Source organism: Pezoporus flaviventris, unplaced genomic scaffold, assembly GCF_033815535.1.
Source record: "Pezoporus flaviventris isolate CSIRO_AGI_PZ_B2104156 unplaced genomic scaffold, CSIRO_AGI_Pfla_v1 ptg000007l, whole genome shotgun sequence".
Classification (NCBI taxonomy): Eukaryota; Metazoa; Chordata; class Aves; order Psittaciformes; family Psittacidae; genus Pezoporus; species Pezoporus flaviventris.
Window position 1 is genome coordinate 72,983,027 of NW_026892555.1, and position 21,197 is coordinate 73,004,223.

The 21,197-nt window shown below is 37.3% G+C and overlaps 1 protein-coding gene across 7 annotated transcripts in view; it reads right to left on the minus strand.

Annotated features, from left to right (window-relative positions):
• SEMA5A (semaphorin 5A) overlaps positions 1 to 21,197 on the minus strand; it is an 831,366-nt gene that overhangs the window by 722,573 nt on the left and 87,596 nt on the right. For all 7 annotated transcript variants that reach the window (XR_009742648.1, XR_009742649.1, XM_061449193.1 and 4 more), the window contains one exon: positions 9,272 to 9,470. Coding sequence is in view for 5 of the 7 variants with exons in the window: in XM_061449193.1 (XP_061305177.1) it covers positions 9,272 to 9,404 (133 nt within the window). In the remaining 2 variants the exon portion in view is untranslated. The remainder of the gene's footprint in view (positions 1 to 9,271; positions 9,471 to 21,197) is intronic.

A 21,197-nucleotide genomic window follows, 5' to 3' on the forward strand; every position in this document is an offset into this window, starting at 1 on the left:
AAATGAGCATGCTACTATAATCAGGACTTTTTCTGAGCAATGAAAACTATAATATGAAGTTCAGTTGTGTTTTGATGTGTGGGAAATACTACTTAATGCATGTGCACTGGTGAAAGATTTACTTTGCCCTGAAGAGGTAAAAAAAACAGGAGCTTCACCCCTCAACCAGCACAGAGCCCGCACACTCTTCCCAGTGAAAGCAGGCCCCCCTTCCAGTTACCAGTTCTGGCCCTTACTCTGTCTGTCTTGCTGAATGTGACACAGAGAGACAGACTGACTGCATAAGACACTTGACATCCTTAGTGATGCCCTCTCTTCAGAGGGGCTTAGCCTTTCACATTTTACACTTATATGCTGGCTTTGGCAACTGGCCACAGAAGTCATTTTGCAGAAAATCACGTTGTATGGTTACATAAAAACAGTATTTGTTCTCAACAAGGAGTTTTGTAAAGAAATCTGCTCGATTTTTACATATGTATTGCAGAGAACAGAAGCATAAAGCCAACTGCGTATAGACAGTTATAATAAAGCCATGTTATTTTTGTGGAAAATCTCTGTGTTGCAATTAGCACAACCTTGTTTCTGGAACTTATCGTCTCTCAATGACGCATTCCTATTTATGCTGGCATATGAACATACTAAACTTCTTTATTTTCATTGTTTTAGCATAATACAATTTCTTGATTCTATCACTTCTGCTCAAGACAGCTCATAAAATGTTTTCAGGTCTGAAGATATTTCATGCCAAAAATATAAAGACTGACAGAACAAGTCATATTGTAACACAAAGGGAATATAAGGTAAAGCCTGATGCTAATCTTGGATAGAGCTTGCAGTCAGGACTTCAAAGTTGAACATACTCCCCACCCCCTCCATTCCCCCACCAAAAAAACAAAGAGATGCCCCAAGCCAAAAAAGGAAAGTGAAAAGAAAGAAAAAGAAATGGAAAAACCACAACCGCACTAACAACAGAATATCTCTCTTTGTAGATATGATGTTTGTTCAGAAGGGCACTGTCAAACTCCAGGTATATGTCATTATTTATCATTATTATTGCTTTAGTCAATTTACTGTAGAGCTAGTTGTAAAATGGTGAGCTCCTAATTCTCAGAAATGGTGGAGAACTGCCATTTCTTCATCCATAAAGCCTTCAGAACAAAACCTGAAGTAAGCACTGTAAATGGACAGACAAGCTTATGACAAGTCAAAAGTGTGGTCTCACCTGAATGTGACAAATTGCCATGTAACAAGTTAATCTACCATGTTCAGCCATGCAAACAAAATCAGCTGCTATTCTGTATCCCACAGTCTTGTCTATGGCAAATGAGCAGCGTCACAGAAGGGAGGCAAGAAAGAAAGCATGTGAAAAACAAAAATCGCTTTGAAGCAGCACTGACTGCACTTCTCTACTTCCACCCATTATGTCAAATAAACACAAAGTGTCTCTTGAAGTTTATTTAAGATATTATGAGGGAAAATTAGCAAATGTTTTTCTTCCACACCTCTACGATCCCTTGAAATCATAAAGCTCCAAGTAAGGCCCAAGGGTGGACCAGGGATTTCCCAGATCTCTCAGATGATGCAATACCCAGCAGAAGGTGACATTCAGTGGCAGGTAGTAAGGGCAGGAGGTGCTACTGAGTGAGTGCAAGATGGGCCCTGCAAATGCTGTGCAGAACCTGGAAGGGAAGATCACTGGAATGAGTCCTTCCAGAAACTGGTCACTACCAAGTATGAAAACAGAGTTGCCTAGGATCACAAATCCAGTGACTGCAATTGTCATCACCTTTCACAAACTAGCAGTCCAGGTCACTTCAGGAGAAGTAACTGAGAAGAACTTAATTAAAGCAGATTCTTGCAAAACAGAGCTATGTTGCTGCTACTTTGAGAGGCAATGCAGACTGTGTGGGCTCCATAAAGAGCTGGACATGAATGGATTACACCAAGGCAAGTTAAAAAGGGCTGACTCACATCTCCTTAGCCATACAATGTTAACCAGCCATATACATAATCTTCCTCTTCAGTCAACAATTCATTATCTTTGCAACATCTGCCATGTTGCAAAGCAGTCCCTGAAAAGGGAGAAGAATCAAATTCACATGAACTGGCATGGAGATTATGCATAGAGAATTCAAAACTACAGCAAAACATAATTTACACTTTGCCAAATGATTTAGAAACAACGGATATGCTACACTAATGCCTTTCAGATCAGTAGAATACTCACACTGACAGCTGTCAAGAGAAGGGACAAAGGGTACCTTACATCTCATGAAAAAAAAAAATAAATACTGTCTGGTGGGAAAAAAAATAAAATAGAGAAAAATCAAATCAATATTGTGTTTTCCCTTGTCTCTGAACACACCAAAGCTTCTAGAAGATGACAGAACTTCACTGTTTAGGAGCTCTATTTCTCGGTTGCTGATCTGTTCTTTTAACATATGTTTTACAAACTTTCAGTAAAAATGCCCATCTCCATTGAAAATACATCTCTTTTGAAGACAAAGAAAAAAAGTACACACACACACACACATACACACAGATTTACTTCCATCTGCTGCTTTGTACAGCTAATGGAATGTGGCAGGAGCCTCTTTCTTATTTTGCTCCTTCGTTAACAACCAGGAAATTTAAAATGCTCCAAACTTCCGTATTAGGCCAACAGGGAAGAAATCAGCCATTGAAAGGCTCTGGAAAGGCTCATAGGACATGTCTGTGCAGCTTACTTGTCATTGCAGCCACTGCTGATTTTCAATTATCAGAAATGTATTACAATTACTAACACTCAGTGATAGTCTGGCACTCGGCCAGGATGCCAAAAGAACTGTAAATTGATGCTTACTTTAATATATGATCACTTCTGCCAAAAAGTCCTCTGCTTAGAGAATTCAGTCCCTTCCATATCCTGGGTTTTATGAGAACGCACACCAAAGACACTGGGTGATTCAGGGAAATAGTGAGGGGATAGTACCCTTCAATCTTCAAAGCCATAATTTTTAAAATTAACAGTGAGCAGTTGAAAGTTGCCTTTCCCCAGCAGGTGCTTAGTCTCCTGTACAAAAGTACAGGCAAACCTCATTTGAGACAAAAAATATACAACTGGAGGAGGAATTATCTTCCTCCTTAAGAAGGGCTGGTTCTTGGCAGGATGGTATAAGCAATCTCATAGTCCTATCATCTAGGCAAACCAAAGTTGAAATATCTAGCAATCCACTTTTCTTCACTGATGAATCATCCTTAAATAAAGAAAAACCCCAAAGAGGATAGCGGGTGGAAAGCAGTACACCTCAATATTGCTGTTGAAGCTGGCAGGAGTTCTTTACAGGGTATTTTTGAAAACCAGTGGAAAGAGAAGGTAAAACCAGCAGGAACTGAGCAGCTTAGTAGACAACTGCTATTGGTTTAAACAGTAGCTTGCAACAAGATTAGGGAAAAGAGAGTACAAACAAAACTAAGTTCATACACCACGTACCATTCTTCATTCAGCCCACATGTTATTTCCTCTTGGCACATGTGAAGTGCATACACTCCATATACAAACCACATGATAAAATGAACAGAGGGATGTACCGAGTCTCTATTACTTAGACAAACATCAAGTGAGGGAATTCTGTGGTGGTTAGACAATAAGGTTAAAAAAAAATATTTCTTAGGATTCCTGAACCAAGGAATCAAAAAATAACTATGCTATTTTTCTTTTCTGGTTAACCTTAAGTAGAAATGAAGGGTTTATGTTCATTTCTTATATGGATCAAGACATCTTATTTTTGAGCATGTTTATTCAACAGATAAGTTCTTTACAGCACAGCGTGTATTTAAAATATCACTAAATAGAGTTTCCAAAATTATGTCAACTTATGTTGTTTTTTTGAGACAGTATGACTCAAAATTCAAATTACTTTATGAGAGGATGAACGAATGAGATTTGATCCAGAGCAGATGATCCCAGCTGTAGCCTCAATGTCAATTAAGTCATGTTCACAACCACACCTTATTTCTGACAGAAAAGCCTAAAAAATTCAACTTTAAGCTGGTAAACCGCACGACAGTCAATACTTTTATTTCACACCTGAAATTGGGGTTGGGTCCATTTTTTTCCCAGCTTACCCTCACACACCTCTAAAGCTGTGATGGACTCTTCAGTTCTTCCTCACAGATGGGGTCTGCCTACAGCAAAAGTCTTCAGCTGAGTTAGTGACTTTCGACAGGTCTGAAAGTTTCAAAGTTCAGCAAATTTGGGGGGGGACACAACAGGTGGAGGGAGAGAGAACAAGGTGCCACTGTGACTACTTTTACACTTTTGGGTTGTTTGTTTGGGTATTTTTAATCTAATAAAATACCAGCTCCACAGAGAGCTACCACTGAGTCTGTAAACCAGATGGCTAAGGGCTTTGAAACCTATGGAAATATTTACTCAGCTGGTTTGCTTTGGTTTTCGAGTAAGAATAGTTCCACTTTTATAAACAGTCATTGCTTCTCATAGGCATCTTATTTTTGTAAACACTGTTTGCCTATGATTTACCCCTTCCTGTTCCTAGCCAGAGGAAATTTGGTTTTCGCAGCCTTTTCCAACTGTTTAGGTTAAACACATCCCTTTTCTATATTAAGAGACTGTTTTCCAAGAAGCAGCTGACCATCAATAAACCCTAATTGTTTTAAAGAGTGAACATTTCATACCTGCATGCACATGAAAGCATATCTAGATTAATATATATATATTTCTGTACATATGTATATAATTATAAGGCTCTGTTTTAATGACCAGCTTATTTCAGCCCCTTTTCTTTCTTAATTCTTAAGTTATTTCAAGAATAAATTTGCACATTTTTAACATATGGGAAAGTATGCAAAGACCAATAACCTTCCACTATGAGTCTCTGTGTGTTCATTCTGTCATGTGCACCTTGTTTCCTATCGGAAAACGCCCTATATGACATTTTTAGTGCAGCTGGACCAACAGAGAGTCTTGAAATCAATTCTTAACAGCTATGAAACCTTAAATTTGAATTCTGCAGTAATGCCCTATTCTAAAAAGTCATTTTATAACAATTGCGTATCAGGAGGCAGACGACTCCTCCAAGAGAAGAAACTTAAAAGACAGACTATGCATCACATAAAACACTGAACTGCATGCTACTGAACTGATCCTGTCAACCCATCCCACTCTCAGAGGTCTGCTTTTATATAAATGTTATCTCTATGATAGCTCCTACCAACTTCAAATAATGAGAAAATTTAAATTCCAGCTTCCTAGGAAGACACAAAGTGCCTTAATTCTAGTCTAGGGAAGACTTAAGACAACATAGAGCTGAAGCATTTTCAGATCTACAGTGGACTTTCTTATTTTAGTTTCTGGGAGAGAGAAAAGTTGCCTTAAGCATTCCTAACATTAACTATGCAGATAAACAAATTACAATATGGTTATTACAACTATGTTTGAGAAACATAACAGGTTTTTTTGATCATGTCAAAAATCCTTCAAAAGGGTATGCATCTCCCCTGCTTCTGCAACTTCTCTTTCCTCTTCCACCAGCAAACAAAGTACTTGAATAAAGGTTCTCAATTGGTGGGTGAAATTCTTGCTGTTTGGTATCAGGAAATATATCACGTTCTTTCAGCTAAAACTATTGAGCTGGGAAAATCAGTGATAGAAATAGTATATGTCTCTACAAAAGGTAGCTTGACAGGATCATCACCTAAGTGAGCAGTTTTTGATGGGCAGTGGGGAAGAAAGTAAGCTCTTTCAGGAGATATGCTCCCTCTCCATATTTCACCACGACAACTCCTGGGGACTACGTTTTCTTTTTATTAGTTTTTTGCAGCTGTTGATCCATACGCTACACCAGACTCTCACTCCATTAGTTTTATTTAATAGTTTACACTCCATCTACCATGCCTCTCAAAGGAAGACAAATCAAATAAGTACATTCTATTTTGCCACACCAGAACTACAAAACAAGGCTTTAGTCAGTTATAAATAAAACAAAAGAGTTGATATCTCTGTAAAGTTAGTACTGAGTTTACAAGCTTTAAAGTACCTACCACTCAGTAGCACTCAGCCTTGGCTGATGTTCAGCATCCCACATAGCATTTAGCTCTGGTGAGCCTAATATTATTATAAGATGACTTTACAGGATAGTATTGCAGCATTCAAATCAAAGGTTTCATAGCTGTTAACTGATTCCAGGACTCAGTGTTAGTCTAGCAGCACTAATAATGTCAATATATACAGAGGGAATTTTCCTATGGGCATTCATGAAATCAGTAAATGCTGTAGGAAGAATACAGAAACTGGGAACAAGGATGATAGAATCCTAACCACTCCTACTGCAGGATTAATTCACAGAGCAGCTCTTCTCCCACACATCTCTTTTTTTATATACTTTGATACCCCAAGTAGTCCATTCCTAGCACACAGGTTGAAAGACAGATTTCTTAGTCATCTTTTCCTTTGATCTCGTATCTTCCATTTTCCCTTAACTAGAAGTCCTACAACTATAAGTCAATCCACTGTGTATCCACACCAGTTGTGTTACCTAGCTATTACATACTATATACTGCATTTCAGGTACGTTTCTACGTGTACTTTCTAAGATTTACTGATGATTCCCTGCAGATTACTGCAGTCAGAATATTTTTACAGGAAGGAAAACTTTTTCAAGACATGCCAGTTCATAAATTCTAAGATATGTCATGGATATGTACTGATTAAGGATATTTTTACCACAAAGGTCAAGAGGGAGCCTGGCACTAAAAATCTTCCTGAATATCATAGTAACAGTCTGACAATAGATGTTTCTATACAATTCTATTTCCCACATATATTTACAGCAAAAAGGAATTGGTTTTGTTTAGTAAACTCTAATTGCAACACTGCCGTTGGCTACATTAAAAGATGCAATTGGAACACGGCGACAGAGGAGGTCTCTGCCTCAGAAAGCCTTAGTATAGTAAATTAGAACTAGAATGACATCACTACAAATTAAATATTACAGAGAACAATAATGATCTAAAAGGTAGGATCAGGTTAAATTCAAGCTATTCTCGTAACTGTTGGCTGAATCAGACCCATAAACCAACACATTTTTAATTGAATTTCAGCACATGGATGACTCTCAATTACTTGCTTTTACAGTTGCATATACAGTGATTCCCTTAGTTTGTGGAATTAAGCAGTTAAGTGCCAGAATTTTAACTGTGCTATTTTAATTTATAACATTGTGTATGTGTGTCATGATAAAAAATAACATTTTTAACTAAATTACACACACGAGACAAATGCTAAGAAAACCAGATATTTCATCAGAATAAATCATACTACTTATCAATAAATGAGAGATAAAGTTCCCTCCTTCATAATAGCCTGATGGTTTGCTATTCCCAGATACAGAATGTAGCCACTTCAATTCATTCTCCAATATACTGGGGAAAGGGACAGCTGGTAACATTGCTCCTATGAAACCATTAAAATGCCAGAACAAAAATACTTTCTGCAGAAAACACATTATTTTCTCTAACTTTATGAAAAGAATGGAAACAAATCTTTTTTCAATTAAAATTCAATAAATCCTAATTTGTTGGAACAAAAAAATTACACATGTGCTTTCTTAGAAAAACAGAAGAAATGCAATATGTAATGTAATACATCTCAGTCCTTACCTCCTCATAGATACAAACTATTTGGAATTTGTTCTAAATTGTGACATTAATGGAAAAAACTCTCAATTCAAATAAATTAAAAAATCAGCTAAGTTATTAAATGCCTCGGGTTTTTTTCAGACAACATCCTCCGAGTGTTCTTCACTTGTCCAAGTGCTCCTCAGTGGTCCATCACACTAATCAAGACAAGAACCAGACATATGAAGACTGGATTGTCAAAGCAAGGAACTCATGGTGGAGTTCCAATGCAAAAAGGCTGTATGAGGTGTAAGCAGGGACAAGGTAACCAAGGAGGAATTTAGAAATACCATATGGGTATGTAAGGACTGTGTCAGGTTAAATAAAGTTCAGTGAGAGTTAAGACTTGTATGGAATGTCAGGGGCAACAAGAGCAGCTTTTACTGCTGCAATATAACAAAACATCAAACAGGGAAAATAGAAGCCTGTTGCTGAATTGGGCAGGTGATCTAGTGCCCACAGACAACAGATAAAGCCAAGGAACTCAACAGTTTGTTTCAGTCTTCACCAGCAATGTCTCAAAGGTATCTGGTGTTTAGCAAAGCGGTTGAAGAACTACCAGCTGTAGCTGTGGCCTGAGTCAAGGATGACTTGCAAGACCTGAACCTATATAAACCCATGGGATCAGACAAGCTGTATCCATGGGCACCAAGATAACTGGCTACTCTTCATCTCTGAGAAGTCACAGAGATGAAGAAAGGTCCTCAGAAACTGCAGGAACACAACTGTGGGAACTACAGGCCAGTCAATCTCAAATTCCTGGGAAAGTTATGAATTTAGTCCTTTTGGAATGCACTTTTCTGGACATATGGAAGAGAAGAAGATGAGTGAGAACAATCCAAGGTGAAATCATTCCTGACCAACCCAATTGCCTTCTGTAATAAAATGACTATAGTTTAAATGATGAGGAAAAGCACAGGATGTCATTTATTGCAAGGATTTCAACACTATCTCACTGCAAGTTAGGGTATTACAGTCTGTCTCTTCAGGTAGGCAACAAGATGGGCAAAAAGTTGGTTGGATAATCAAGCTGGCTGGATTATCTGAGAGATAAATGTTTTACGGACCATACTCTACCACGAGGCTAGTAGCAACTGGAATATCACCAGGGCTGATCCTCAGGCCTGTCCTGTTTAATACCTTAATCAATGAACAAGAGGAGGCATCAGAGTGCCATCTGTAAAGTTTACAGAACACATTAAATTCAAAGAAACACTTCATAAGTTAGAGGACAAAGCTGCTGTCCAGAGTGACCTAGATGGGTCAAGAAGCCGCTTCATGAAATTAAGCGTACACATGCAATGTCCTGCACCTGGAAAAGAACAATGCCATGCAATAATTCAGGCTGGTTTTAATTACAGAAGAAAATGAGTCACCCAAGTTTAAATGACACATACAGCACCAAGCTGTGAAGAAACTTCGCAAGCCTAGTTGTATTTAACTTGCATGGAATATAGTCCAGGTTACTATATAACAGCACTGAAAGAACTTTTTTCATATACCATTATGCATTAAAATCAGAGGTTTCCATGAACAGATTACATAATCCTTAGCCAGTTTCTGGAGAAGTTTTTTTTTTGCGCTTGACCCTTACCTTTATATGCAATAACTGGGTGCTCAGCTCTGTGGCAGTGGGTATCTTCTGTTGTTATTGGCTCCAGTATTCCTAATACACCAAATCCTGCCAACAGCAGTGCAAGGAGGCAGCTGCCCTTCATGGTGGTCATGCTGTCCTCCACAGGAGTCACTTCTTTTAGCTGGCTACTTTTCTTGCACACATGTGGGAAAAGCGCCTGGAATATACAAAGAAATTTACTCAAGCACAAGAGAAACACTCATGAAGAAAAAAAAAAACAACAAAAAACAAACACACAAAAAAACCAACAAACTAATATACAAACAAACAAACAAAAAAAGACAGAAACAAAACCCCCCAAAAAAACAAACAGTTTTTGATGTTTAAAACAAAACAACATTGTTTTTTTGGCTGTGTAGTATTTGATTCCTCAAAAGTATTCTATCAGCTGCTCCTCTAATTAATTCATGAATTTATCACTTACACAATTTAGGAATATTGATTTCTTTTATCACCCAGCAGGATTAAAAAACTGTTATTTATTCTCCTCTCTTCTATTTTAAAGTTTAATTTTATAATGTGTGTGGCAAAAGTAATGTTCTGCAACAGTTTTTATTTTATTTAGACACAGCAAATCTATCTAAATTTGTGTTCCACGTTCAATTGGCTCCACTGCCCCTTGATCTGCTTTCCTCAATGGAAAGAAGGTAAGGTAGGAAAGGAATTGCTCCTTCATGTTACTGACTGTTTTGACAAAACAGCCTTAGAGCATGTATTTTTTGCCTATCCACGGAGTATATATAGCACAGCCTAAAGCAGTAGGACAAGGTTCACCTCAGTGCTTTGATGATATACTTTTGCTTTACAGGAGGGAGGGGCACTGGTTCCGACATCCCTATCTGTTTACCAAGACTGATGACAAGGTTGTGTATTGCAGATTTTAACACTGAAGACCCTTTTCTATTAAAATCCAGGCACCAGTCAACAACTGTTTTCCTTCAGTACCAGAATAAAGTTGAAGTTTCAACTCCCTGATTTTATGAAACATCCAATAACTATACTTACTTTCTAAGTAGCAGAATACTCACAGTGTCAAAATGATTTTAGACCCAAGCCAATTCCTTTAGTTTTATCATAACAAACATTCTAAGCAGTAACAACCTAATGCTGCGATCCAAAAAAACTTCCACCATTAGCAGATTTACTGAGTCCCACATCCTTGCCTGCTGACAGCACAGAGTTATGAGACATCACTGCCTCTCAGAGAAGACTGGTGTTTTGAGACAACTCCATAATGGCAGAAATGTCATTCTGCTAATTAATTGAGCAATTCAGGGAAAAATAATAGCCAATATTGAGTTCTAATGCATTTGATCTCACTGAACTGCATTGTGCTGCTTAATTATGTGGAAATTTTCTATTAGGGTAAAATGAACATCCTAAACATATGAAATAAAGGGCCGTTAATTAAAAAATACTGTACAGTAAGACCAAAGAGTTTTAAAAGCTCAGAAAGCAGAATGTTTAGTAAATGTTGCTCCCTAACATTACTGTAGCACCAGCCATCATAAGATGAACTGCTCTTCTCTTACCACTTTATTTTGCTTTCTTTAGAAGCCTTCCAGCTAAGACCTGGACACATCTGATCCCTAATTTCAACTAAAATAAATACGTCAAATACATAAAATATCTTAATAAATCTGAGCAGTACATCAATTTGATAGTCAGTTTTATCTTCTCTGGTATGTTTAAGTAAAAAAAAAAAAAAAAAGAGGAGGGGAAGGAAGCTTCTTGGCAGTTAAATTCATACTCCTACCTTCCTAAGTAGTGCATCTTATGATGTCATGTACCAATATGAATCTGTCCCACAAATTGCTTGTAGCTCACAGCACAGTATTTGCTCACAGAAATTCTGTGCACTCACTTATATAGGGGTATAAAGCTCCTGTTCTAATGTTCTGATTGTTCATTTTCAGCAAGAGTGAGATTTTGAGTATTATGCACTATAATTATCCAAATTCAACCAGTTTATGTGGATTATATCATAGCTAATTTATATTACTGACTTACAGATCATACAAGTACAATACTAACAGCTAGTTCTAATTCAGGTTTCTGTAACACTATGAACATGCATTTAGCAAAATCAAGGACCGATACTGCATCACAGACTCAAACAAAAGCAGTTTTTCTTACACAGAGTACAGCAGAAGATATTCTAACACTTAGGAATATGGTACTTCCCCTTTAAAGAAGTACAAACTTTATTTCTTTTTATTTGTAAAGTCTCAGAAATGCCCCTAAATGTGTGAATATAATGGGTATAAATTAAACAAGAATAAAATGAAACATTTGTACTGGAAGCTCAGCCTTCTCTGTCTCCCTGGCTGTAAATGAAGACTCATAATCTTTATGTAACCAGGCTTCTATACCCCAGCCAAGTTTCAAAAAACAGCTCTAACAGCAAAAACAAAACGAGAATCCTGCTTCTCCAGAGATAAAGGAAAGACCAGTACTCTTCATACAGATATTGTATCTGTACATATCTATGGACCCCACCGTTTCCACTACAAAAAGGTTACTGACTTTCATGGGACTAATCCTGATATTAATAAGGATTAAGATGTAAATGTTGAAAAGTCTCATGTCTTGTATCCTGCAGATATTGTGATGATTTCATCTATCCCCTCTGTGCAGAACTCAGAAGCAAAGATTCCTTCACAATACCTTTCCTCAGCCTCTAAATCCAAACAGCATCCTTTGGAAAGACATATATGCTATAGTTAGTCTCTGACATAGCTGTTTACATCTATAGTCATGCTGTGGGAGAATTTGGGGGTCAAGGAATATTTTTCCTACCTACCTGAACTGCTTCTCTCTCTTACAGGGTAAAAATGCAGGCAAGAAACACTCCTTTCTCTCAATCAGAACATCCAAAGACAAGGTTAGACTTTGAAGAAGAGACAAAAGAGGATGTGAATGCACTCCTGATAATATATCTTAGAGATAACAGAGTCTTGTATGACATGGTCTAGGGTGAGGCACCCTTGCCCATGGCAGGGGGGGTTGGAACCAGATAATCTTCAGGTCCTTTCCAACCCTAACTATTCTATGATTCTATAAGTGTTTAAGTTTCTCTCTACTTTGACCTCTACCTGCCTAAACTAATAAAATGGCACAACACATTTAAGTGTATTAATTATTTTAGATGTATTAATTTAAATACATTGTGGGGAACGGCAAGCAGAAGTTTACTTGCAACTACTCAGAGGATAGTCTTCAGAGACCCTAATCAGACAAAAGAATGGTAAATCAAGGTAGGAGGTAGAAACCTCATCACAAGTTCTCACATGAGAAAAGGGCAAGCTTTAAGTCAGTTGAGCAACTGGAAGAAACAGGAATTCACTATCCACTTCATTACACTACAGCATGCACAGAAGGAGAAAGAAAGTCTGCAAAGAAAGAAAAAGCACTTAATACGCTGCTAGAATAAAAGTAAAAATGAAAACAAAAGAAAAACAAAGACTTTAAACATGTACCCACTGCAAAAGCAGATGAACAGACACCTTAGAAAAGCTTTCGAAACCAAATCCTTTCCCATAGAATTTGCAGGGGTTAGATTTTTCCCTTCTGCACACCGCCCGGTAAGGACTGCTGCACAAGTTCTGTCTCTGCCTGAGACACTGTCTTCAAGAGCAAGCCCATGGAGGCAGCACCTTAATTTTGTACCCATGATCTCTGAAACACTGCAACTGAGGGTCAGAAGTCTTGAAGCAAGCAAAGAAGTCTTTCCTGAAATAGGCTCTTCTCATTGAAAGGGCAACTGTGCCAAGAAGTGATAGCTAGCCTGGAGGGCAAGACATAAATGCCAAGAGAACCCTAAACATGAAAAGTTTAGGCTAGTTTCCTTGACTTCAGTATAATTTCCATATGTAAATCTAACTCAACAATTAAATATAATGGTGAAGTCAAAACTCTTCAAAACATACCCATAAGAGTGACACAGACCATCTTTTTGACTACTACTTTTGGGGACTAGCACATTGACTTCTTTCTAGCACAGATCTTTAATCAGACTTTTGACAAATTGCATTTGAAAAGTCTAAAACAATCTGAGGGTGCAAAAAAAAATTAATTATAAAGTGTAATATATTTGGACTTGATGATATTAAAGATCTTTTCCAACCTAGTTGATTCTGTATAATTTTATTTCTATGCATAAAGGGCCTTGTGCACTTATTCTCTCCCTCGTTCACTTTTCTTTATCTAGCTTGCCTAGAAGAAATATGAATGAGGCCCATTAGGCAAAGTTTTGTTTTTGTTTTTTTTTTACAAAGTGTTTAGTTTCTCTATCAACAGTATTTGATGAATAATAATTAAAAAAAAAAAAAAAAAGAAGCAGCAATTCAAGATTTTATTTAGCTGAGCCAGCAGAAGATAGCTATTGCTAAAAAGAAAAAGCGTGAAAAGCTAAGTATGCGTGGCATGTAACTACTACTGCTAGGTCCAAGCAGATTAATTTAGAGACTATTCCCTCCAGGAAGCAAAGTCATATATTAAAAACAAAATAATCAGGATATCAATATTTCTAGATTGGTTAAAATAGACTGTGTTGGAAGTAAAATTTAGCTAGGAATTATAAACTATGTTTTCTTTTGTTTGATTAAAATAAACTACTGTATTAATAGTTGCCATACTAACTGCAGGTGTCCAGCAGCAAAGATGCTTTCAAATAACTATCTTTGATGATCGTGTGCCAGCTTAACTGCACTCCCAGTGAACAATGAAGTGAATTTATGTCAATATGAGTATACAAGCAGCAGAGTTTGGCATGGTTAAAATATGCCATTTTCAGGACTGGTTCTGTATACGGGCATCCACATGCCCGCACACCAGTGTCTCCTCACACAGACACTACCCATGTATTTGTTGTAGGAGACTCATTCTACTTCCCCTGGGTACTTTGCTCCACCTCTTGATTTGCAAAACAGTACAAGTTTCATTCAAATTTACTCATGCTAACTAACTACCCTGGACAACATGCAGCTTTTCGCATGACCCTGGAAAAAAAAAGTACTCGTCTAATGAAACAGACTATACATTTTATGGGTTCATTAGAAGAGAATTATGAGCCCAAGGAAAGCTTTTGTTCCATATTGCTACTGTACACACTTTAAAATAGTAATAATTATTTCATCTTTAGTCATGTCAATTTTATTAAAAATACCTTGTTTGTCTACTGTACTGCTAGTGGTATCATTTTACAATTTATTAAAATAATAGAACATTAGGTTGCTGCTGCAAGTGATGAGCAGACAGGGGGAACTGTTGTTACCTCAAAAAGAGCCCAAGCTGTTGCATATTGCTAGTAAGCATACAGACAAATCAGGAAAGAGGGTATCAGCAGTTGTATGGTCATAAAACTGGAATACATGAACAGCGGCTATGATACAGATCAGCCCCTGTTTCTGTAATGGTTTTTGATTTATTTTTTAAAACCAAACTCCCCAAATTCATACAAATCATTTAAGAGTAAGATTGCTAGAGAAAGGAATATATAGAAAAGTCCCTGTCATCACACCTACCAACAAATCTAGCTAAATTCTCAGGCAACATGTATGATCTCAATTCCCAGTCCTGGCAATACCACTAGTGACAAGCTCTGGAGTCCAGAAAGGAAAGGAGATGGCAGGGGGGATGACACATGAGTGTATCAAGAGGGCTGGTTCCCTCTCCTACAGTGAAAACTGTGAATGCTGAGTGTTAAAAGACATTCACATTTTACTTTTTTACCCAAATGAACTGTGATTCTTTTTTTTACGTCATCCTTGTCCGCATAATATACAGACACAAGGTGAGTAAATATCAAAACTCATTTAAATCTTGTTTCCAAAAAAAAAAAAAAAAATATCCACCAGTTGTTTTACTCTAGTAATTAATCCCCTGTCAAATGCACAGATAAAAGCTATACCTCTTTAGAATACAATTACTTTGAAATACTTTCCTTACTCAGTATAGCGTTAGAAAAACAATTTGTGTATCACTCAGATACACAATTTGATTAGAGTAATAGCTCAAAGATCACTTCATTAAACATCAAGACAAGACTGGAAGCTATAGAGCTTCTTCAGTGAAATAACTGAGCCATATACTACCATGTCTCATCACTGGACCCAGTAATGCAGACTGTTTGCTATGCAGCAGAGTAGCATATTTTAATTTGTAGTCTCATAAAGTGAAAGCTTCAATTAACAAACTGATTACCCAGTTCCTTCAACATTTTTTTAATATTGCCATTCATTTCAGCATTGGCACGAATTTTAGGATCTGCAAGAGGCAGTCACCCATCAGCTGTCATTGACCAACGCACTCAAATATCAATCCTTAAATTCCTAGTGACATTCTGCCAAAGTCTGCTAATATCTGTAGCTGATGGTGACAACTCAGAAAAGAAGAATATGTCATCAAAGCTAGTTCTCCAGAATTGCTCAAAGAGCTGTGGCTCTTGTGATTTACGCAAAGAAAGTACTGCTTCAAGAACAGTGCGCTGAGTAAAGTAGAAAGTTTTTAATAACGCCTCAGATCCCATTTATCACTCCATGGCCATGCCATGTCTGCTTCATCAGTGGTGCATAGTACCAGCGGACCACAGCTTCTTCAAGCAAGCACCAGCCAACACACAGGTCCACACAGAAAAGCACCACAATCATCTTAGAGGCAAGAATAAAGCCACTCAGATCAGCGCAGCCTAGGCTCAAGTTCCAACAAAATCTCAGCTCTTGTTTTCACATCCCTTTTTCTCTTAGCTATCCCTTAGCTCCTCGACCTTTTTGCTATCCTCTCAAGACCCAGATTCCCACTCTAGTTTCGTTTCCCTTGCAGCTAGTCTCCTGGTCAAATCATCCAGAGCACTTCCCTCATCATTGCTTGGCACATTCACCAAACTGATCCTCAGTGTGGCCATCAGAAGTCAGTCTGAGGCCGTGGAAGGAGGGATTCTCCTCATAAGACTTCAAAGCCAGGAATTTTAGCTGTTGCATTCTGTATAAAAAGGGAAGAGGCAACACAGAGATTGGAGTTGCACATGTTGAATAATTAAGAGAGAAGATCATCACATCACAGATTACCACTGCAGCCATCTGGACATAGTTTTTTATATTTGTAAACTGTACAGAAAAATATGCCAAAATTTGTACATGGATGTAAGAGAAACCAGAAGGAAGACAGTAACACAACAACTTTAAATAGCTGGGGTTTAAAAAAAAAATCATATTCAAGTGAAAACAGCCATCTACTATTTTGTACGTCACCGTACAAAAGTACTTGATAGTACTTGGGTTTTAGCTTTCATAAGGACATAATAATGCGAATTGCCAATCTAAAGGACAAATTGTACTGCTAAAACAAAACTATTAGTGGATATTCTGCACATTAATACTAGGCAAACTTCCAAAATAAAGATTATATTTTAAGTAGTTACTACTCAAAAGAACTGCTGGATGAGTTCCAAAGTGTCATGAAATGACTATTGTGACCGCCTGATTCAGTTAAATAATACAGGCACATTTATCCCTCTCATAGTGGGTTCATTCCTTTAGTTCTTCAGTACAATTTTAAAGGGCAGTGGTTATTAAACATCTTTCAGGAAATGAATGGTGGCCACAGCTGATAACCAAAATACATTGCAGGGGAATACGCTTTTGTATGTCTTTGACATCCACTTGCCCCCATCCCACCATTTGCAAATGCATTTCAGACTCCATCCTCCTCTCTACTACCAGCTGGTTACCAGCTTTTGATCTGTTTCTTCCCATAAACAACCAACATAGCCACTCTTTATAGTAACAGCTTAAGTAACAGCAAGGTTTAGCAGACAGATATGAAGGAAAGGGAGAGGTGAGGCAGCTCAGAGCCCCGAACCCACATGACTGCTATAGAACACTTCTGCTCCCTGACAATTTATACATAGCTTTTCTAACAAGGTAAGCACTCAAAAGACCCACTCATTTCCTCAAGCTTCTGGATTCCTTCTTCAGTTCTTGTATAAGCAATAAAGTATCCTTCAGAGAATACTTAGGTGGACTGATCCATCCAGTGTCTCTGGCACAGGGTACAGGCTACTATCTCACTTTCCTTGCTATTTAACATCACCACTGCAAAGATGACAACTTAGATTTTTTTTTTTTATACATCGGCTAAAGTTTCCCCACACACTTATGAAGATTTAATACACAAAGGAAAGCACTGTTTAATGCTCCTTCTAACCTCACGATTAAGCCCCCTTGATTATATGCAATAGTGCTCAAAGGGGACCCACAAATCTACATGACTTTCTTCCACACTAAAGATTTTTTTTTTTCCATACTTTTGAATTTAGATCTCTGATTCAGTTGAGAACTGCAACAGCAAAATCACACAACTCCTTTCTGTGCCACATTCAGTTGCATTAATATCCAGATAATTCAGAGACATCATACAAACATGCCTCTTTTTAATTAGGAGCATTAACTGTGTGGCTAATCATGCTGTCTTGAATATGTCCATTCTGACAAAGCTGTCAGAATCCTGGAATACGAAGCCTGAAGGGGAAATCATGTCTTCTGTTAGACCTTTCTGAAAGTTCATCTACCTTTTGTTAGTTGTTCACTAAATTCTAAATCCAGATACAGCTATTTCACACCTTCTATGAAAGATAATAAATTCTTTCTTAAAAAAGAAAAAACAGGCTAAAATTAAAAGTAATGGGAAGTCTAGAGATTTTCAAAGACTATTCTAAAGCTCAAAGATCCAATCTATCAGTCTTCCAAAACAAAAGGCAAAGTTCAAAATGAATACAATGCTTATACTTAAAACCCCATGTATTCACATACAAAGGTTTCACATGTGAGGAACATATCTGCACATGCCTGAACTTCCTGTTAATACAAACTTGCTTATTTTTTGCTGTATCCTAAGACATGACAGGGAAAGGGAAAAAAAAAAAAGGAAAAAGAAAGAGAAAAAAAAAATCCTTCCGAAGAGAATAAATCATATCTATATTTTCTTACTCCAACATTACTGTTAAAAATTTAAGTTCCATTTTAAGTCTGTTTAATAAAACTTGGCACGACAGAAATCATGTATTATCTAGTAGAAAGCACCCGATGAAGCTGTCAAACAACAAATAAGGAGATGTCAAATAACTTAGTGTTAAATAAGGAATGGCTCTTGACATTTGCTTCAATACATAAAAGCCTCTTGTGGGTTTTCTTCAGAAAATACATTGTGCTGCCCTGTGGTTTTGTGTCTCAAAAAAAAAAAAAAAAAAAATCTGTTTTTTTCTAAGTCTGAAATATCCTCTTACAAGTTTATTTTAACTTACTTACATTTGCATGTTTTATCTAATTATTGATGATGATGCTCTTATTAATGATTTCCATTTAAGAGCTTTCAGGGAAAAAATCTGTTACATAAAGTTATTTCACAAACTAATAATGTTGTGAAAATCCAATTTGTTTGGTGACATCTTTCCCAATGGCTTCTCAGTGTCTGACAGTTTCCATCAGTCAAAGACTAAATTACATGAAGTATCACTGATGTCTCCATCATATCCAAAATCACTATAGACTTCTGGAGCTTTGTAGCCACCTTTTTTCATTTATCACTTTAAAATCTTATAAGCATACAATATGTATGCACAGATTTAATACACTGCAACACATCTTAGACTCCCACTTTGGAAAATCTAAGATTCAGAGGCCAAATGTGTCAAAGTCACCTTGAGCTCATAAATAGAAACATGTAGGATGATTGCATCTTCCCTTAGATTCTTCTAAAAATAAAGGCACTGTTTCAGCTTTCTTAGGCTGTTTTGCTTCTACCCAAATTGTCTAGTTCCCCCACAGGTGCTTAAAGGGAAACTTCCTAACCATCCCTAAGTTATGTGTCACACAGTACACTCACTGGTGTCATAGCAATAACCTATGGAAAACCTCCCTCCCCACCACACCAGCTCTCCAGTACACCACCAGGCAAGGCTGGATGACTTGCAGTCAGAATATCCTCAGCTAATGTTGCCTAAGACGATACAAGGTCTTAAAAATAAAAGCCCAACTAAAACCTCCCCTTCGGCAGGTGGGGTATTGAAAGATTATTAAGTCAGAGCAGAAGAGTGCCAGTTTATGTAGTGATAGTGAAATGAGATACAAGCATCATAGGTATGAGAAGGGTCTATGGAATGGAATTGTTGGAATTCAAAACAAAGAGCCCAGAAATAAAATGCTGAACATGCAAGGCCTTTCAGCTGGGAGCCTTGCATAATAATGAAAATAAGGATTTTACCTAGAAAGTCACAAAAAGGGATAGGAGACAAAAACACCAAACAAACCAAGAAACTTGCTGATATTGTGTGCATCTGGTCAAGTAAAAAATTGGCAATTTATGGCAGTGTTAGGAAATATATAACTTAAGAAGACAGATTTAAAACATGAATGATACTCAAGAGTAGTAACAAACTTTGGTGTGCTTGCTGTGTTCTACCTTAGCATGCTTCACCCCAGAGATAGGACTTGCATGCTATTGAAGAGTCCCAAAAGCAGAGTTTGGATACAGCAAGAGGCTCCCTCTATCCTTTCATACCTGGCCAACTCCCTCCTCCCTCACATACCACTTCACCATGATGCTGACGGGACAGCTGCAGTAATCTAGCAGAGTACCTGTATTGCTAAAGTCACTATGATGCATTCAGGTTTTTAAACTGCTAACTTTTTGAATATAAAAGATCACATTTTATCATGTTCAATTACTACAGCCTATTAATTTCTACAGTACTAACACAACTATAGACAAGCACATCTCTTTTACATGGGAAATGCAGTGCAGAGCTCGTAGTTCTTTACTTTGTACAGACAAAAAAAAAAAACAAAACCAAAAACCCTATGTTTATACTTTAATAAACACATCATATAGAAAGATATTGAAAACCCAAATTGAAACATGACATTGTCACTCTGCAAAGTCTTTGCAAACATTCAGTACTCTGTAAATAATAAGAAGCAGAGGTCATCTCACCAGGTTAATCATGAGTTGTACTGCCAACATACAGTTTGGATAGATAGGCTGTGCTATCTACTCCATAGATAAAACAGAGATTTCAATTTCAGGACTGTCAATCTTGCATGTTTTCCAGCATCAGATTCCACCGCGTTTTATGAAGATGCAACCTGAAGCTGAGTGAAAAATAATTCAAACTGCTTGCAATGGTGTTGCAGAAAGGGTTTCCAGAGGAAACATGTTACACACACACTACACTGATGTGCACACTGCAAATACAAAAATCTGTGTCACATGGGGAAAAAAAAATAAATACACCAAACCTGGATCAAAAGAGACAACTCAAAGGGTCTCAAAACAGTCCTTTTCGACAAATTATTTTGACATTTTTAAATGATCAAGACAAGAAAAAGCAACCCATGAGAGTTCAGACAATTGAGAGATAGATGGAAAAAAAGTACAAAAGAAAAAAAAAGAAAAAAAGGAAGATATTAAAATTATAAATCAAAGACCATTTAGTTTCACACCAGGTGTTAAAACCCTGCTTCTAGATGCCATTAATCTCAGAGATTTAACAGGCTTTAATGGGAAGAGTCTCATTCTCTGTAGCAAGAAACAAAGGTTCTTTCCATTAGACACAGTGACCTCATCCATCCCTCTCTGATCCTCCTTCACCTCATATGTAGAGTTAAGTACAGCACAATTCATCACTTCAGTACAAAGCTGTTTGCAGCTCACTGGTCCACAGTTATGTTTCACACCAGGCACAGAGTTTCCAAAAGAGAATGAAGCTCCTTCATTCCATTCTGAAACTGCTACTGCTGCTTTGAAGCAATGCAGGGTCCTTTTAACAAACAACTACCACTACTAAGGAGCCTTTCATTGTTATGCTTCATTTGTTACAATTCCCCAA